Source organism: Perca fluviatilis, chromosome 20 (genome assembly GCF_010015445.1).
Source record: "Perca fluviatilis chromosome 20, GENO_Pfluv_1.0, whole genome shotgun sequence".
Classification (NCBI taxonomy): domain Eukaryota; kingdom Metazoa; phylum Chordata; class Actinopteri; order Perciformes; family Percidae; genus Perca; species Perca fluviatilis.
In genome coordinates, this window is record NC_053131.1 from 11,718,251 (window position 1) to 11,737,273 (window position 19,023).

The 19,023-nt window shown below is 41.4% G+C and overlaps 1 protein-coding gene across 1 annotated transcript; it reads left to right on the top strand.

Moving 5' to 3' along the window:
• Window positions 1–624: 624 nt before the first annotated feature.
• On the top strand, window positions 625–18,697 carry shprh (SNF2 histone linker PHD RING helicase). The gene is made up of 30 exons (XM_039785416.1): window positions 625–790; window positions 1,758–2,354; window positions 2,992–3,121; window positions 3,225–3,443; window positions 3,772–3,850; window positions 4,312–4,462; window positions 4,684–4,783; window positions 4,879–5,138; window positions 5,235–5,879; window positions 6,589–6,840; window positions 7,085–7,163; window positions 7,319–7,482; window positions 7,660–7,916; window positions 8,170–8,291; window positions 8,546–8,634; window positions 8,866–8,958; window positions 9,122–9,229; window positions 13,482–13,624; window positions 13,709–13,882; window positions 13,979–14,041; window positions 14,123–14,348; window positions 14,531–14,539; window positions 15,082–15,183; window positions 15,306–15,377; window positions 16,012–16,200; window positions 16,486–16,578; window positions 16,677–16,763; window positions 17,519–17,697; window positions 17,909–17,989; window positions 18,116–18,697. The coding sequence occupies exons 2-30, from the start codon at window positions 1,767–1,769 to the stop codon at window positions 18,210–18,212; spliced, it is 4,851 nt and encodes a 1,616-aa protein (XP_039641350.1). The 5' UTR covers window positions 625–790; window positions 1,758–1,766; the 3' UTR covers window positions 18,213–18,697.
• The last annotated feature ends 326 nt before the right edge of the window (window positions 18,698–19,023 follow it).

Consider the following 19,023-nt stretch of genomic DNA (forward strand, 5'->3'; position numbering starts at 1 on the left):
AAGAGACCGGTCAAACTTCCCCTAATTCGTCCTGCTGCGTCGTGCCTGTCAGTGACAGATGTGATGCACTTACAATCAGCCGCTGCAGCCGTAAAAACACCATTAATCTACTGCCACCATGTGGCGTATAATCGGTACTGCACCTGCGCCAGTCTTTTTTTTTCTTTTTTTTTTTAAATACAACTTTAACAATTGAAAAATATACGGTTGTTAGGTCACATAAGTTATGACAATAAAGCTCACTCAATAGCTGCTGACGATATATTTTACATCGTTTTAAAAAAATCAAATACAAAAATAATTATACATTTTAAGATAGTTGGAAGTTAATAAATATACAGCATCTTTATTCAGGTTTTTTTCAAACAATTTTAATAACATGTTAGTTTATTTAAAAATAAAAAATATTGTATATATATTTAAAATAAATAGCAGAATATTTTTGTATTGAATCAAAGGCACAAGTAGGTTGAAAACTAAACAATGTGCCCAGAAACATAGAAATTATAATATGGCAGAATATAAATTTGCCACTTGTATTTAATCATAACGATTCATATTAAGTATACAAATAAAAGTACTGAACAAATGCCTTTACTTCGTTGTCAAAAAAACATCCCCCCTGCTCTGACCTCACTTCCTGTATTTAAAAATGGCGAACAGCAACCTTAGAATCGGTACATGCAGTGTGTTTTGGTGAACATCAGCCTGATTATCTGGAGCTGCTGGGACCTGAAACGACTTCTGATGCAGCGATAGCAACCAGATCCATTTGTGGGAGGCTTTAAAAGTAAATCTGCTTGCTTTTATAGTTTGCTTGTTTGCAATCAAACCATAAAATACGCAGCCACACAGCCTGGAAGTGTTTTCATTGTGTAACAGTGTTCATGTTTCTCAGGGACTGCTGCCTGTTTCCATGGACAAAAAAAATAAATAAAAAAAATAAGTCATATAGGAACGATAGGAAAGAGCACATTTTAGAATGGTTATGTTAGCCAACGTGTAAATGAAGCGATACACCCGTTAGCTAGCTAGCAATCGGATTTAATGTGAGCCGTGTTAACTGACGAACACAGTGGATACACTGCAACTACTTTTTCTGTCTTGTTTTGGAAAATCTAACAGTAGCTCTATTAATGGTCCCCAACATGGGGTTCTTGGCCCTCCGAAGGGTCCCAAGATAAAAGCTAAGGGGCCGTATGATTACAAAGACATCTATTTCACAAAATAATGCTTATTTTTTGGACTTTTGTTACTTACTGAATACTTTTACTTTTTCCAGGTGTATACAAATCTAAAGTCAAATCAAATACTGTGAGAAGGAAAAAATAATTAAACTATTACTACTAAAACTATTACTAATACATGTTAAATTGCATGTTAAGGAGGGAGGAAAAAGCTGAAAACCAACTAAACTAAGCCAAATGTTAGTAAAAATGTTAAATATTGCTTAATTTTGTCTATGTTGAAATAGTCATTAAAAAAAGGACAGACAAGGACAGCACTCCCAATTTGATTTTTAATTGCCACACAAACATTTTGGCCAAGATGTCCTTCTTCAGCTTATATTCTGGCAATTTCACAATCAATGCGGTCACCTATAATTAACCCCATCTGTGTATATTCATTTTTGTGTTAAAGGACCTAATTTTGTCTATCAGATATAAATATTTGTCATACATTATGCTGCTGATGTAGCAATACATACATTTACAGTAGAATTACTTTTGTTAACTCTTAATTTGCTTTGCGTGTAGAGTTTAACCATGAGTAGCCGAAGAAAGAGGGCACCTCCTGTGAGGGTGGACGAAGACGCCAAGAAGAGGTTAAACTGGAACATGCTGGATGACCGCAAGAACGAGGAAATCCAGGTAGATGAGCAGAAACCGACCTGCTCCATTCTTCCTGTCGACCCTCCTCCCAGCAACTCCTTTCTCCCAGCCGCCGAGGATGTCCCGGAGGCTGCCTGCAGCAGCAGCTCGGTCTGTTTCCCAGAGGAACTTCCCGGTACGTCGTCAGACAGCAGCTCTGCCTCAGCCTCCCTGGCCCTCAGCGTGGTGCCGGCTTTGAAGCTGGGCCACAGCTGGAAGGCGCTTATCGGGGAGTTCAGTGTCCATCCGGCTTGGATCCCATCTGACTGTGAACTGAGAGCTTTGGTGCTCCACAGGATGGGTGAGCAGCTTTGCCTCAGCTACAGCGGCTATGATGAGAGCTCAGGACTGCAGTGGAGGGCTGAGGAGGACGCCTGCACAGCGGAGTGCAGCCTCAGTGGGATCCCGCTGGAGGACCTCGACTGGATGCAGAAGAGGAAGGTGGTGCAGATCTGCCACCAGGCCAAAGAGAGCTCAGTCGAGGTATGAAGGTATTTCAGAGAGGATGGAATGAAAAATATTACATTTCATTTGAAGAACAAATGCTGCCTGAAAATCATATGTTTTATAAACATGACTTCAGTGCTTACCCATAAACTAACTTTAATGCTGGTAGTCAATAAGTAGTCTTGTTCTGCTCAAACATCACATTTCAACCTCTATCTAAAGAGAACAAGGAAAATATTAAATATCTTGTTTGCAATCTACAGTATATCTGCTCTTAAAAAAGGCTACATGTTGCTTTACTTGTGATATGCTGACGTGTTTATATTCTGTAAGTATTTTAGGGGCATTTAATCCTGTTATTAGAGCATTGAGAGAGAACTCACAGGAAATGAGGAGAGAGAAATAGAGAATGATATGCAAAGGAGGTCAACTTCTGGACCTGAAGATGTTGCAATAAATGGCCGCCAGGTTTAGGTCACCAAACATAATAACAGATGGGTTTTCACGCTCTAGTTTATCCTCTCGGATGTTGTCCTAAGTAGCCAAATCCATGGCCATAGTCTCTTGTTGAATTGAAAATCTGCTTACCTGCTCATTATGTTGGGATGGCAAATAGTCATAGTTCTGTGGTTCACATTATTTCTTCCATCAGCTGTTTGTCTGCATCTGGCAGGTGGGGATTTACTTGCTGGAAACTGGGCTCGGGAAGCCAGAGTACCTCAGCGAGGGAAACGCTCGGATGAAGAAAGCAAATCAATTAATGCAGAAGTTAATGGAGTATTTCTACGATTTCATTATCCCCGGTAAGGGTCTAGTCCTAATGTCAAATGCATCCTGTGATCCAAGTTCTCAGGGGGAAAAAAGAAGAAGAAAAAACTTGATTTATCTGCTTTATATTCATTGTAGAAGTTGTAGAGAATGACGAGGAGGAATGTGACACTGACCTGGAGAGGCAAAATGTGGAGGAGCTTTATGATTACGTCAGACATCTGCACCAGAGAGAGAGCCAGGAGGGGACATATGACGTTCAGCACAAAGCTCTTATTCCTGTTCTCAGACCCTATCAGAGCCAGGCTGTCAACTGGATGCTGAAGAAAGAGAAATACAGGAACACTACACCTAAAGGTAATCACTTCTTGTCTGGCACAACTGTACACTGCTGCGTTCTCGTGAGATGTAAAACTTTGAAATTTAGGATGATGCTGAAGGAGACTGTACTAGTGCTTTTGCACTTATCACTAATCATGCACACACTTAAACTGCCTTGTAACAAACATTTTTGGAACCTGGAAATTCGATTTCATAGCACTTCCTGAGCACTGCTGAAATTTCGATTCAGGAACTCGAGTAGTGCCAACAACAGCAAAGTTAAGTTCCTGTAGTGGAAAAGGCCTACGTTAGGACCGTGACAGTTATGTAATTGAGACGGTCAATATTTCCCATTTCTTTGTAGAACAAATTCTGCATTTCCTCTGGCGGGAGGTGATCACTTTGTGCGGCAAGAAGTTGTTCTACAACCCCTTTACCGGCTGGTAAGAACTTGAATGTTAACAGGTCAGTTCACTTAAATCACAAAAAAAAACATATTTTCTATCTTCCCACCAGTAATATCTGCCCAGGAAAATTGTTTCAGTTTTATGTGCTGAGGATTGAACAAATCTTATACATTTTATAATGTATTTTTTCAATTCTTTGAGCAGCACAAGTGAACTTCCATTCACCTCTATTGTGTTGGGTCAGCAGCAGAGGTGTCTTAAGCTGGTATCTCAAAACCCCAGCACATTAAACAAAAACATATATGCATGGACAGAAACCACTAGAGGTAACTGGGAAAATATGTCTTTTTGAGTTTGGCTGGACTGATCCTTTCATTTTCTATATTAATGTAATTTTGTGAATGCACAGTTACCTCCTTTTGTTGTAGTTCAAAGGATGAGGTTTTTAGTAATGCATGAAAGTATTTTTAGTAATACTTTTTCTTTTCTTTTTTCAGCTTAATACGAGAATTTCCCCTGGCAGGTGTGGAGTGGCCTGGTGGGATCTTGGCTGATGAAATGGGACTGGGAAAGACAGTGGAAGTTCTGGCTCTCATCCTGTTTCACACCCGACAGGACCTGGAGCAGGAGGCCCTCACCCTGCCTGTGGTGAGGATCAGCAGGCAGCTACGGTTACAAATACTGACTGTTAAAAATACAGAAGTTCACCTTTTTCTTTCCCTCTTTTACGGTCACCTTATTGGTGCCATGGATGATTAACAGTCATGTAATGTAGGGGATTTTGTCTACTGTTCTATTTATTTTAATATGCTCTGTATAGACATCATCAGCTACTTTGTGAAAATGATTGTTTCTCTTTGGTCTTGCAGGGAAAATCCGTAAATTATTTCGTACCTCCTCCTCCCCTAGAGAAAAAGGTTATCCGCTGCAAGTCTGAAGTTCAGCCTAAAATGAAAGTATCTTACCCAAGTATGTCACTCACCGTCCTCTCTGACATCACAGCTTTTAATACCACTGCCATTTCGATTTAGATATTTTACACAAATCTGGTTCCTTCTGTGCAGCTGTGCGTGTCATGCTCCTCACTGCAATCAAGGAGATGAGATCTGGCAAAGGAGCCTCCGTCAACGCTGTCTTCACCTACATCCGTGCCACTTACGGTTATGACCTCCTAAAAAACCGCAACCACATCAAGAAGATGCTGGTGAAGCTGATAGACGAAGGCCTGGTCGACCGGGTCAAAGGGCGCGGCTTGGCAGGGTCATTTAAACTGGGAAAGAACTACAAAGAGACAAAAAAGACATCAACAGGAGCATCCAAGTCTGTAAGAAAAAAAAGCTTCAAATATAAATGTTTTATGCTACGAATATTACTTGGTTGTATTATTGAACTTCTGTCTAATTTCTTTTTTTCCTCGTAGAACTCCAGAAACACAGAGAGCACGCCGAGGAAAATGTTTCAGAGACGAGCAAAAGAGAAGGCAGAAGCGGCGCTGCAAAACTCTCTTCTTACAGATGATCTGAGAGATCAGTACTCCCCTGCGTCAGACTGTCTAGAACCAGAGCAGACGGCAACGAAGAAGGAATGGGATGAAAGTCTGAAGAAGAAAGCAGAAGACATGCTGGGTCATTCCAGGACAGCCTTACATATGGCTCAGGATAAAAGTGAGTCCGATACACGGGACGTTCCCAGAATGGATGATCTACCTGAAGAAAGGGGAGAAGCTCTTCAGCTTGAATCAGAAGAGATGGAAACCCCCACCAGAGCGTCCGTTTTCCCTTTCAACACCCCAGACTACCGCTTTGAGTGCATCTGTGGTGAACTGGGCATTGTTGACTACAAGGCTCGTGTCCAGTGTATGAACTGCCAGCTGTGGCAGCATGCAGACTGCGTAAACTACAAAGAGGAAAGCCTCGAGACTACACCTTTCTACTGCCCCCACTGCCTGGTCGCCATGAAGCCCGTCTCCACCGGTGCCACCCTCATCATCTCCCCGAGCTCCATCTGCCATCAGTGGGTGGAGGAGATCAACCGGCACATCAGGTCCTCCTCACTGCGAGTGCTGGTGAGAAAGTACATGGATATATGAGTGGTTTGATACGTTTTTTTTTTTTTTTATCTACAATTTAGAAATGTCACCTATTAACATTCCTTGAATTCAATTTAGACACACGTTAGTGCCAATTGTTGGGATGTTGTACTTCCTCTCAGGGTCTGAGACCACATTTGAGTACCACGGTCTTAAAATTTCACAACTACGTATATTTCTATCATGCACGTTGGCACCAAAAGAGTCAGATTGCTAACCCTGACACAGTTATAGGGACTTCTTAGAGTGGTGGGTTGACCGGTTCATCGAATTGGTGTGTAGTTTAAGTAACATTGAAATGCAGAGTTGGTTGCCATAACTCCCACTAATAAATTTGAACTTTTTTGCCAAGTCTGATTTACAAATTGAGATTACGCTCACACATTTAAAGATAACAGACACATGCAGCCCATATCATAAAATAAATTTGTAGTAAGTTGTAATCCTGTCCTTCAGTACATTAAATTCCAAGACATTTGTGCATAACATTTAAAAAAATATATATAAATCTACTTTAATGTTCTTCCTCATCTCCCCTGCTGAAGAGGCCTCTGAGGGCAACTTGACTTTTATTCCTTATTACTGAAAGTACACACTCACATTTTAACTTGCATTCTCTTGCACTTCCAAAAGGCACCAAACAGTTAATCCTAAAGTAGTAATTTATGTAATTTTTTCCCCCCAGGTTTATCAGGGTGTGAAGAAGCATGGATTCATTCAGCCACATATGCTCGCTGAGCAGGATGTGGTCATCACCACCTACGACGTGCTGCGGTCAGAGCTCAACTACGTGGACATTCCCCACAGCAACAGCAAGGATGGACGCCGCTTCCGCAACCAGAAACGCTACATGGCCATACCCAGTCCTCTGGTTGCTGTGGAGTGGTGGCGCATCTGTCTGGACGAGGCTCAGATGGTTGAATGTCCCACTGCCAAGGTGAGAATCCAGAAATCAGTACCTGGAAGTGGTTTGCATAGTTACACTAGAGGATAATAAAGCATTTTGGGTGTCATGGGATGGGTAGCGCTTGTGTTTCTAACCTTATTTCTATATCAAGGTACCATATTGATATAAATGTGCAACTAAAATCTTATGTAGTCATACGTAGGTTGTTTGTGAGACGTCAGACTGTGTGTTTAATACAACTTTGTTTATGCTCCCTTTTATAATTTACTGTCAGGCTGCAGAGATGGCTCTACGCCTCGCATCGGTCAACCGCTGGTGTGTCAGTGGCACTCCGGTCCAGAGAGGCTTAGAAGGTAAAACCAAAGAAATCATTACATTCATACAATTATCAAAGCAGGCCTTGAATAAGCGGCTCTGTGTTTGGTCTCTTAAGACTCAATGTTTAAAAATCATCAAACCTGGGAAAAAATAAATAAAAAAAATCTCTAACCAGATGTTTTCTTTGAAGATCTGTACGGCCTTGTACTTTTCCTGGGAGTTGACCCGTACTGGGTAAAACACTGGTGGGACCAGCTGCTTTATCGCCCTTATCGCCGTGGAAACACAGAGCCGCTGTACAATGTAATTGCTCAATTGTTGTGGCGATCAGCTAAAAAAGACGTCATTGATCAGGTAGGACAACAAAAGTTCTGCATTCCTGTGACCCTGTTTGAGTCTCAGTTTGAGACAGCATTTTTACTCATTTAAAGAATCTCTAATAGTCGATCAGAAAGGTTTTAATAATGACAGGACGTAATGTTAGATTCCAGAAAACGTAGTTCAAGTATGTTCAATGATCTGCTTTTCCAGATCCAGATTCCGCCTCAGACAGAGGAGGTGCACTGGCTGCACTTCTCCCCCGTCGAGGGACACTTCTACCACCGTCAGCACGAGGTCTGCTCCCAGGATGCTCTGGCCAAACTCAGGAAGATATCTGACTGGAGCCTGAAACTTGGCAGCCTCGACCGCCGCACCGTCCACACCATCCTGGGCCCGCTGCTGAGGCTGCGTCAGGCCTGCTGCCATCCACAGGCTGTGAGGGGGGAGTTCCTGCCACTGCAGAAAAGGTAGCCGACGTATTATATTTTCAAGGCGCTCGTAGGCGGGAGCAAAGGTCCTTATCTGAAGGCAGCTGCAGCGGTTAATTAGCAATCTAGCTAGACTAAATAGAGTATCACCGCATTAGTAGGGGTAATAGACCACAGCAACCTTTTTGTCAATTATACAATGTGTAGTTGTGTTTATTTAAAGTTGACCCATTCTGTGTCATTTGTGCTGGAGGGTTTGTTGAGTGGGTTTGTCTGTGCCGTGCCTCCCCAGCACCATGACGATGGAGGAGCTCCTTAAGTCCCTGCAGAAGAAATGTCGAGTGGAGTGTGAAGAAGCTCACAGACAATTGGTGTGCGCACTCAATGGCCTGGCTGGAATACACATCATCAGAGGTATAAAACCCCACTTCTGGGCTTTTGCTCCCAGGTTCCCATGGGAATCAGTTCAAACACAACACAAGCCATGATCTCATCTTTGTGTCTCGTTTTGCACAGAGATGTTTTGTTGTTCCAGGGCTCTGTAAGGCGGTGTGTATAATGTGGCCGGAGTGCACTAGGGTGTTTTGTATAGCACGTTTCATTAGCGCTACATGTGACGGACATGTTGAGTGTCACTAATAATCACCGTCTCCTTTGCCACCCCGCAGATGAGTTTGTAGAGGCAACCGAGATGTATAGAGAAGTGCTTCGTTCATCAGAAGAGCACAAAGGCAGACTGAAAACCGATTCATTACAGGTATATGGCCATTCATTCCTCTCACGTCTGTGATTAACATATGAAGGGTTTCATTTCTGAATACAGACATCTGACAGTCTATTAAGTTTGTGATATTACTGACAGTTTGTGATACTACTTTCATGATGGACATTAGATTTGTATTTCTGACCATTATGGATAGTTTATATATTGCGAGTGTCTGCAAAAATGTCTGATTCCTTGTCTTTTTTTGCTATTGTGCTAAAACAGCGACTTCATGCTACCCACAATTTGATGGAACTGCTCAGCGCAAAGCACCCTGGGATACCTCCCACGCTAAGAGATGACAGACTAAGTGAGGAGGTAATTCATTTAACACATTTATTACAATAAGAAAAGTGTTAATTTGGGCTATAAACCTGTGGTGCCCTTTGGTTTTCGTATCCTCTTTTTTTTTTTTTTTTTTTTTTTTTTTTAAAAGCATGGCCACTGAAGTTTGCTTTTATCATTCTCCGTGTCTCTGTAGGCGGAGCAGCTGCGACAGCACTACATGACCAAATACGACTCTGAGGTAGCAGACGCCCGTCAGGCTCTTCAGCCGGTGCTACAGAACATCAAAGAGCTGAAACGCAAAGTGAGAAGAGAAAAAGAGAAAAAGAAAAAATCTCTCTCTCTCTCTCTCTCTCTCTCTCTCTCTCTCTCTCTCTCTCTCTCTCTCTCTCTCTCTCTCTCTCTCTCTCTCTCTCTCTCTCTCTCTCTCTCTCTCTCTCTCTCTCTCTCTCTCTCTCTCTCTCTCTCTCTCTCTCTCTCTCTCTCTCTCAAATGCTGTTTTATGATGTTTTTACGGAATTTATTATTACCTACCATGCCTGCCTTCCGTAGTGTTCTTCAGCTAGCGATCTCTGCTCTCTAGCTGGAAGCAACCTTCTCAAATTGCTGTCACCTTCACCATTTTTGAAGGTTTCTTTTTTTTCCCCCCTTTCGCTTTTCTTTTTTTTCTAAAATCCCCACACCACTATCTATACACAATCTCAGTTGCACAATTTGCTAAAACCTGCAACAATAGCAGTACTTAAATTTTTTTTTTGAATTTTCCTCTCAGGAAAGAAACACTACAGAAGTGTGCCACAGTAAACCAGAAGCTCACATAGGTTAATTCTCAGGGAGGTTCCCAAAATGGCATCCATGACAGCACCTCTCTTAAAAGGTCCCATGGCATGACAATTTCACTTTATGAGGTTTTTTAACATTAATATGCATTCACCCAGCCTGCCTACAGTTCCCCAGTGGCTAGAAATGGTGATAGGTGTAAACCGAGCCCTGGGTATCCTGCTCTGCCTTTGAGAAAATGAAAGCTCAGATGGGCCGTTCTGGAATCTTGCTCCTTATGAGGTCATAAGGAGCAAGGTTACCTCCCCTTGCTCTGCTTTGCCCGCCCAGAGAATTTGGCCCACCCATGAGAGAGAGACATCATGGCTTTCAAATAGGGATGCACCGAAATGAAAATTCTTGGCCGAAAACGAGGAAACCAAGACCGAAACACCGAAAGAAATTATGCCAATTATTAGTACCATTGCATTTATGGCTATGACTGTGTAGTAACTTTACTACAATCAAGGCATTGCAATTGTATAAATTAATATTAAAGTTTAATTAAAAAAATATCTAGCAGAAATATGGCTACAATCTGATAGTCACATACAGTATATAGTAGCCTAAGAACAGAATAGCTTACCTATTATTATTATTATTTGAGGTACTTTCTTGCAGGATTTCACTGAACATATCAGACAACGAGGGTACATGCCCCTCATCTGGTGCAGAGAGACGAGTCTTTCTTTCTGCACTCTGATCTCCGTGCGCACTCAGTCTCCGTCTCCACGCAGGTTCTCCGCATCCATCGCAGCCTGGATCATTTCCTCGTGCGCCCTGCTTTATTTCCGCATCCAAGTAATGGTCTTTATAACGCAGATCAAGTACAGTCGCGATGAAGTGCAGAGGATCCAAATAGATCTCACTGAAACGTGTGCTGACTGTAAGAGCATACTTTTCATTGTTTTCACTCCGTGGTACCTCTTTGCTTAGGAGACGCTTTGCAGGGGGAACGGGTACTGACACACGTGCAGGTCGCGGTTTCTGTTTGAGTCATCACAAAATTTCGGCCGTATTGTTTCGGTGATAAAAGTATTTCAGCCGAAAACCGAAAATTTCCGGTGGCAGAATATTCGGTGCATCCCTACTTTCAAACGAGCAAAGTGGCAGTTGGTCAAGGCCACACCCCCACCCTCCACCTTGCCCCTCCCTCTCTCCTCCTCAATAGCTTCAGACACAGACATGGCACATCCTAAGGAAAGCTCATTGTGGGACTGGCTTTAGTGGCTGTAATTCTGCACCAAGGCTGAATTTCGGGAAAGAGACGTCAGATACAGTATTAGGGGACCACTAAGGCCTATATAAAAGAGACTTCAGATACAGTATTAGGGGACCACTAAGGCCTATATAAAAGAGACTTCAGATACAGTATTAGGGGACCACTAAGGCCTATATAAAAGAGACTTCAGATACAGTATTAGGGGACCACTAAGGTCTATATAAAAGCATCCAAAGAGCACCATGTCATGGGACCTTTAAGATCAGTCAAGGGCTCAGCAGCAACAGCAGGAACCAATCTCCAGTAGAAACCATATACCCAACAAAAGGTGGTAGTATATTTGGAGGTTGCTCAAATAGGTTTTCACGCTCATCAGTACAAACTGTCTCTCCTAGAAGATTTAATGCGAGACCTTGTTTCTGTGCTACAATCAGTGTCTTGATTCAACAATGGCAGCTCACTCACCCTACACCGTTCGTCAGAGACTTGTCTGCCAAATCCACTGGAGGAGGAACCTCTGATCTACGTACAACATTTGGCATACAGTGTCTGCTAAGTCAACTGGAGGTGGGTCCTCTGGACTGTGGACCTTCACAGCGGGCTCTAGAGCGACCACATCATGGTTCGCTGTTGGGTCTAGAATAACTTTGAGATTGGGTGCCTAGACAACCTGGAAAAACTTGATATTCCAGAGCGAACTTGGCCATCTTCAACTCAAGCACTTTAATTTCATACTCCCGCTTTCCTGACACTCCCTCTCTTTAGCTGCATATTCATCACTGCAGACAGAAGAATCCACATGATCTCAAACCTCTAACTCCTCAAACGATTTCCATATTCCCTGTCTATTCAACCTAACCAAACGATCAAGGGTTACTTCAGTTCCCAGAAACTCCTCTGGCTCAAAGTCTGCCATGTTCTACTGTTAGCGCTTGCAACAAAAAAGGAATACCACAATGTATAGACAAGTGGTGGACAAAGTAGTCCGATCCTTTACTTAAAAGTACTAACTGACACTGTTTAAATTCTCCATTACAAGTAGCAAGGAGCATTGAAAATGGTACTTAAGTATATAAGACATCAGGAAAATGTACTTTTTTTTTTTAAGATTATTTTTTGGGGCATTTTTAGGCCTTTACTGACAGGACAGCCGAATAAATTAAAGGGAGAAAGGGGGGGAATGACATGCAGCAAAGGGCCGCAGGTCGGAGTCGAACCCGGCCCGCTGCGCCGAGGAGCAAACCTCTAAACATGGGCGCCCATGGAAAATGTACTGCAGAAACATCCTGGCATTTTGGAAACTGGAAATGATCCAAACGGTTCTGTCAATCAACTAAGTGTTTATCAGTGGCTCATCATTTCAGCTGGACTTGTAGGCAGTTATATTGTTGCAGGTTTAATTTATAAAAACGTCATATTATATAAACTGTGTTTTGTTTGTCAAAATCTTAATTTGTAAAGTAACTAGGAACAAAAATTGTCAGATTAATGTAGCGGAGTAAAAAGTACAATATTTCTGAAAAGAAAAGACTCAAGTAGGCTATCTCAAATATGTACTTAAGTACAGTACTTGAGTAAATGTACTTAGTTACATTCCACCACTGGTATAGACTGGCTATGTGAACCAAATATTACCAAACTGGCAACAACGCGATAAACTAACCGGGCTCGTTAAAACCACCGCTAGGTTAGCCCTGCCGGTAACAAAATAATCCCTCTGCCTCCTTTTCCCTACGTGTTGCATCCAACGTGAGTGAGACTAACCAGCCTGGGTGACAGCCACGCTGCTCTACTACTGGAGGGGTTTGCGTGGGGTCACCTCCGACTGATAGTTCGCGTCCGGAAGATGGCGAATGCTTCGGGGACCACTCCGGTACCATTAGCTCCGCTCCGTCGGCGTCCTAGCTGGGCCAGCCCAGCTCCTCCTTTGTTGTAGCAGTTCATATATTTTTTTAAATGTGTATATACAAAAGTTTTTGGTAGGGGAAACAAAGTGTTTCGGTCCTTTGTCTTTCGTAGTGTTCTTCATTTAGGACCTAGGACCGTTAGCTTGAGGCCCCCGGCCTTTTCCACTGCCTCCAAAATAGCAGTCCTCCACACACCTGTGACCAGAGGTTAAATCAGCACACAGCCACGCCCCCATCATGTGACGTCAGCCTGACCCTGCCCACTACCTAAAATTCTAAACTTGTTTCTCACCTTAGTAATAAGTATAATGGTTTCCTTGGTCTAATGGGAGCAAAAGCTGTTTTATCATGATGTTTTATATTGTTTGTTTTTATTGTATTTATTATTACCTATCATATTATTACATATCATAGCTCTACCTTGAGTTTAGTTTCTGTTTCACTCAACAGGAGTATTTAATAGCTGGAATGACTTTAGGTAATAATTTGAGTCTAAAGATGGACACACTGAAGTCAAATTGATCTGGATTGATTTGATTTGGACCACTGTATTTAAGACAGAACTAAAAACGTATTGTCTTAATATGATTAACTTTCTCTATTTTAAGGTGAAGCTGAATAATCCCTGGTGGCTGGATGTTATCCAGAAGGCGATCCGCTGCTCCAACGACGACGACCTGGTGTCCCGCATCAAGAATGAGCTGACATCCAGCTACAAACAACAAGCCAACAAGCTCACCATGGCAGAAAAGTAAACTGTTTATGTATTGAAAAATAAGACTATAGTAGGTATTCGTACACCAATGTGATAAAAGCAAAACGGGCTATCCTGCAGGTTCCGCGATGCCTGTGGTCTGCAGTTCCTACTCACCACACAAATGCAAGATCTGATGAAATCCCAAAAGACTGTGCAGGACGCGGTGAAGAGTCTCGAAGGCCCGGCTTCAAAGAAAGTGATTGATGAGGCCACCATTTGTCACCTCAGGCCTATGAGACTACCACTCAATAAGTAAGACTTCAGCATATTTAGCTTCATTTCAGTAGTTTATAGCCTTGTTTTACCTTTGTTTATCATAACCAATATTTCTTTCTTGTCACATTTTAGTTGCGTTTTTTGCAAAGCGGATGTACTTTTTATCGATTATGAGTCCAAGCTGTTTTCTCACACGTAAGTAGAGTAATGTTTTAGACTTTAGAATTTCATGAAAAGTTAAATTGTTGATTTATGAGTAAAAAAATTCCCCGACAGGGTGAAGGGTCAGACGGCCATCTTTGAAGAAATGATTGAGGATGAAGAGGGGCTGATGGACGACCGTCTCCCCACCACCAGCCGAGGTCTGTGGGCAGCCAGCGAGACTGAGCGCTCGCTCAAAGCCATCTTGTCTTTTGCCAAAGTTAAACGCATGGACCCGGAGTTGGTGGAGGAGGGCAACACTTTCATGGAGCTGTTTGAGTACTGGAAGAAAGAGTACAAGGTTTGTACACACTTTTTCAACCCCGCTCTTCATTTTCAAGCAAGGCAAGCACAACCTAGCAGAAATAGATTATAAGCTGTTAGTCCAAAAGAAATATGAACAAATTGTTGAATGAATGTTTAAACATATATGCACAAAAATATCTTACTTATTTGAAATGTGATAAAATTGTATTTTTGGAGCCACATGAGGTCAGTTAAAGACAACGAAACATCTTATTATCATACATTATAACAACATGTTAATGGCAGGCTATCATGTTTAAAAGATACTTCAAATAAATTTCATTTATACAGCCCAATATCACAAATTTGCTTCAAGGGTTTTTTTTACACACTGTACAGCTTATTACACCCCTAAAATCCCTTTAAAGTAATCTGTGTTTAGTTACTTAATTTCCACTCTGAAAAATAATCTTGATTTATTTTAGTTTGGGATAATTTGAATGATTGTTTCACACTGAACTGCAGTGTAATTTATGTAATAAATGGGCTGACTAGTCATGTTAAAGTTTACTTCTTTTTTAAACAATTTGCCACTAATGAGCATGAAGGCAATATAGCTGGTTTGGTCTTAATTAATAAACCGTTCACGGAGGAACTAAAAGCTCAAGCCTGGCCTCTGACCCATTATCGGGCACCATTGTTGTTTTTTGTTGTCTGAAGGATGTAATATTCCGCCTTAACTATTTTTATTGCGTTCCTGACCTCTGCCCTTGGTTTTTTGCTTCCAGGTGGAGCAGAACAGAGTGAAGCTTTTGAACGACCAGGCAGTAGCCAAGTCTCAACTCCAAAAGAAGCTTGGCCAGTTTCTGTATCTCACAAATCTGGAGAAGGTAATTTACATTTTAAAGTGACTACAAAGTACAGACATTCTTTCCCAGCTCATTCAGAGACTTATTATCTCTAACTGTGTGGTAGGATCTCACTCCAAATAACATACATGCCTTTGTTCCAGTCCCAGGACAAGTCTACTGGAGGGCTGAACCCAGAGCCGTGCCCCATCTGTGCCCGGCCCCTGGGACAGGAGGTGAGCGTTGTTTAGTTGTGAGGAAGAACTTGTTAGCTGTAGATTTCAGTATTTTATGCATCATCTCTCTGCTCTTTATTGACTTGACTATCTTGATACACCGGTTGAGCTTTACAGTCTTGTCTTATCAACACTGGCAGGGACTGTAATTACATCTAAACTAAAGCTGACTAAAGCTTTGTCCTGCACCAGGATTTCTTTTTTCAACATTTGGAATTTGGTTGATATTGTGTGTACTGTCAGGCATGTGTAAAAACATCTTTTGATGATAGCAATGTGCCTGATGCACCCAGGAAGTCTGCAGGTGGAAGATTTGCCTTCTTTGGCTTCCCACTGCTTCAAATTCATCGTTAAAGTCTCTATTTATCACTTAACACTGTGTTAAATTGATTGGCTCCAAGCTATATTTCTGACCTACAAAGCCCTTATGGGCGCACACTTAAGTCGACACAACAAGCTCTTCTCGCAGCTCCAGGTTTGTTACCAAGTGTGTATTTTATGTAAATAAAATTGCACCTTTTTTAACCGACTTGAATGATCCTGGACTTTATTTGATTGATGTATTCATTATTTTATCACACTTATCAGGTTTTATTTTTTACAGTTTGATTTTATTACTGTTTCTCTTTTCCAGTGGGCAGTGCTGACCTGCGGCCACTGCTTCTGCAATGAGTGCATTGCTATCATTGTGGAGCAGTATAGCGTGGGCTCAAGGCGGCGTTCCATCAAATGTGCCATCTGCAGGCAGACTACGTCCCTCACAGAGATCTCCTATGTGTTCACCACCCAGTCGTCCAGTCAGGACCAGGACATACCGGTCAAAGTCAGTCAGCAACACCGGGATTTGTATTTTGTCGTTTATGGCTGGATCCAGATGATGTGATTTTTTTGATTTGGGTTCCACCTGGCTTTTTTGTCCAAAATTTGTTAGATGTATTTTATTGCTTGACTCAATGATTGTGATGTTATTTGTGACTATAACTAGCACTTATTAGGGGGTTATACTTTGATTTGTGCCTTGTGCTAATGTATGTACTTGTAATTTAACATAGCCATTTTTTATTACTTTAACACTATAGCCTAATTTTTCTCTTCCTGTGTTGGTCAGGGAAGCCACTCTACCAAAGTGGAGGCAGTAGTGAGAACACTTAAGAAGATTCAAGTGACCGACCCCGGGGCCAAGTGTCTCGTTTTCTCCACGGTAACTGTAAACTATCCCTGCTCTGGAAGATAGTGATTTATTTTGATGATATCAAGTTTGGATCTGACCCAGATGGTTTCCTTTTCTCTCCTGCGCAGTGGCTGAGTGTCCTGGACATCATTGCCAAGGCCTTGTTCGACAACAACATGGAGTTCTCTCAAATCAATGGGATTCACAAATTCCAGGTTTGAATTTTCAGTGTCCCCATTTCTAAATATGCTTACCAGACTTAACCAGTGATGCTTTCCCCCGCAATGTGCAACACAACTACACCAGGCCAGGTTTACAACTTAGGGACAATGCACTTGTCACAGAAAACTTCTCTAAAGAGATTTACACATGCTTACTTTCTAAGTTGACACTGATGTATGTCCTCCACCAACATAGCAATTCTCCAATTAGCCGTTACACACAAACATATCATTCCTATGACTTTATTTTTTAGGTTAAATATATATTTTTTACCTATACCCATGGCATAAGAAAACACACTAATGATGGAAATCCTAGGTCCAGCACACCACCAATATCTTATTATTTAGGCCATCTCCATTGAACATTTCATAGAAATCTTTTCCAAAGTTTGTGAGATACCGAGTTTGTATGGGTCACCTTGCATTAAAAAACAGTGTGGACTACATTATGGGACCTTGTGATTTTAATTTAGTTTCAGAGTTTTTTATTTTTTTTTTATTTGAAGGGTAAACACTGAATACTTGTAGTTTCAGCATGAAAAATATATTGAATACAGCAACATGTCTGTTAATATTGATTAAAACAAAAAGTTATATTATTATATTATGAAAACCCTTAGACCTACTTTTAGATTGCTGTATTGAAACATATAAGAAATCCCACACATCTTGAACTTACAAAAATTAAGCACATGCCAGAAATCACTTGAATGTGTCTAAGTAGATCACTGACTTCAATGTTCCAGGAGAATCTGTGCTCCTTCAAATACGAAGAAAAGATCAACATCCTTCTCCTTCCTCTCCACACCGGCTCCAATGGTCTGAACATCATCGAAGCGACTCATGTGTTGCTGGTGGAGCCGATCCTCAACCCGGCTCACGAGCTCCAGGCCATAGGCAGAGTGCATCGTATTGGCCAAACCAAGTAAGAAGCACGGAGTTACTCAACTTACTGCAAATATAGATGGACACATACATGCAATTAGTTGATTTTTTCCATAGCGGTCATATTTGTGTGTTTTGGAGGTTAGGGCTTCAATCGTGGCTATTATCCGTACAGTATTTACTTTAATATTAAACATGTGCCTCCAGTGTTTTGTTCATTCGGTTTGATTTCTGCTTTCTCTGTCCACCAGGCCAACATTTGTCCACAGATTCCTCATCAAATCCACCATTGAAGAGAGAATGCAGGCAATGCTGAAGACCGCAGAGAAAAAGTAAGAATAGTAACAAAATATAGTCAATTGTACTTTTGACATTTTTGTTAAAATGTTAAATAAATATAATGTATAGGCAGATGTTTACATTCAAGGGTTGGAGGTGACAGTCTTTTTAAATTCTAGTCACACCAGCACTACCATGAAGCACTCGGAGGCTGCCGTACTGACAGTAGCCGACCTGGCTGATCTGTTTACTGAAGACACAGAACATCTGGAGTGAATCTAAACATCTGGATACACAGGGAGGATTACCTGCAGGGAAATAGAGCTCACTCTTTACATAGTGTTGATAAAAGTACTCAATTTTTTTAACATTAAACTTTTTTATATACTGTAAACATGCTAATGTTATCAAATACATTCCCCAAATGATATTTTATCAGATCACTGACAGCAGACTACAACATGTCTCTTAATTGTATTTACATTTTTCAATCTCTTTGGAGTATTTGTGCATTTGGCTCAATTGTTGTCATTGTTGTTACTTGTACAAGGACATTTGACTAGACTGTACAGTATTGTTGCTTGTGTTAATCTAATATTAGTATATGCCTTTATATACAACTTTACTGTAAGTTAAATTGAACATGTGGGGAATTCAGATGATCATTCACATGAAATCACACCAGTGATTGAGGTAATCTCACAACTTTCAGGAAATAAAATGTACGTTGGTGTCGGGGCGTCAACTGGTATGACCAGCTCTTTTTGTCCAGTGCTTTTATTGTGGTTTATGTCTATGTAGTAAAAACCGGTAGCAGGAAGGAAGCCATTGACCTTAACTCAGTTTTACTCCTTTACAATTGAAGCAGAAGTGAGAGATTTTCTTCTCCCAGACAATCTTCCTAAAGCTATTTGTCTGTTAAATACAATGACAGACAATTCACCCTAACACTTACGCCTGTCTTATTTGCAAGACAAAAAAGCACAAGATTCAGTGTCTTGGAGACTATTCTTGTAAATTAAGCTCTTAAAAGTCTGAAAAAGGGGAAGAAGTTTTCTGCCTCATGGTGGCAATTATATCATTGTTT

Excerpts from the sequence above, each read along its gene's own strand:
- shprh (XM_039785416.1), top strand. The coding sequence starts at position 1,767 with ATGAGTAGCCGAAGAAAGAGGGCACCTCCTGTGAGGGTGGACGAAGAC. Across the intron at positions 3,122-3,224 it reads CTACGATTTCATTATCCCCG|AAGTTGTAGAGAATGACGAG; the intron begins GTAAGGGTCTAG and ends TATTCATTGTAG. Across the intron at positions 8,292-8,545 it reads TGGAATACACATCATCAGAG|ATGAGTTTGTAGAGGCAACC; the intron begins GTATAAAACCCC and ends GCCACCCCGCAG.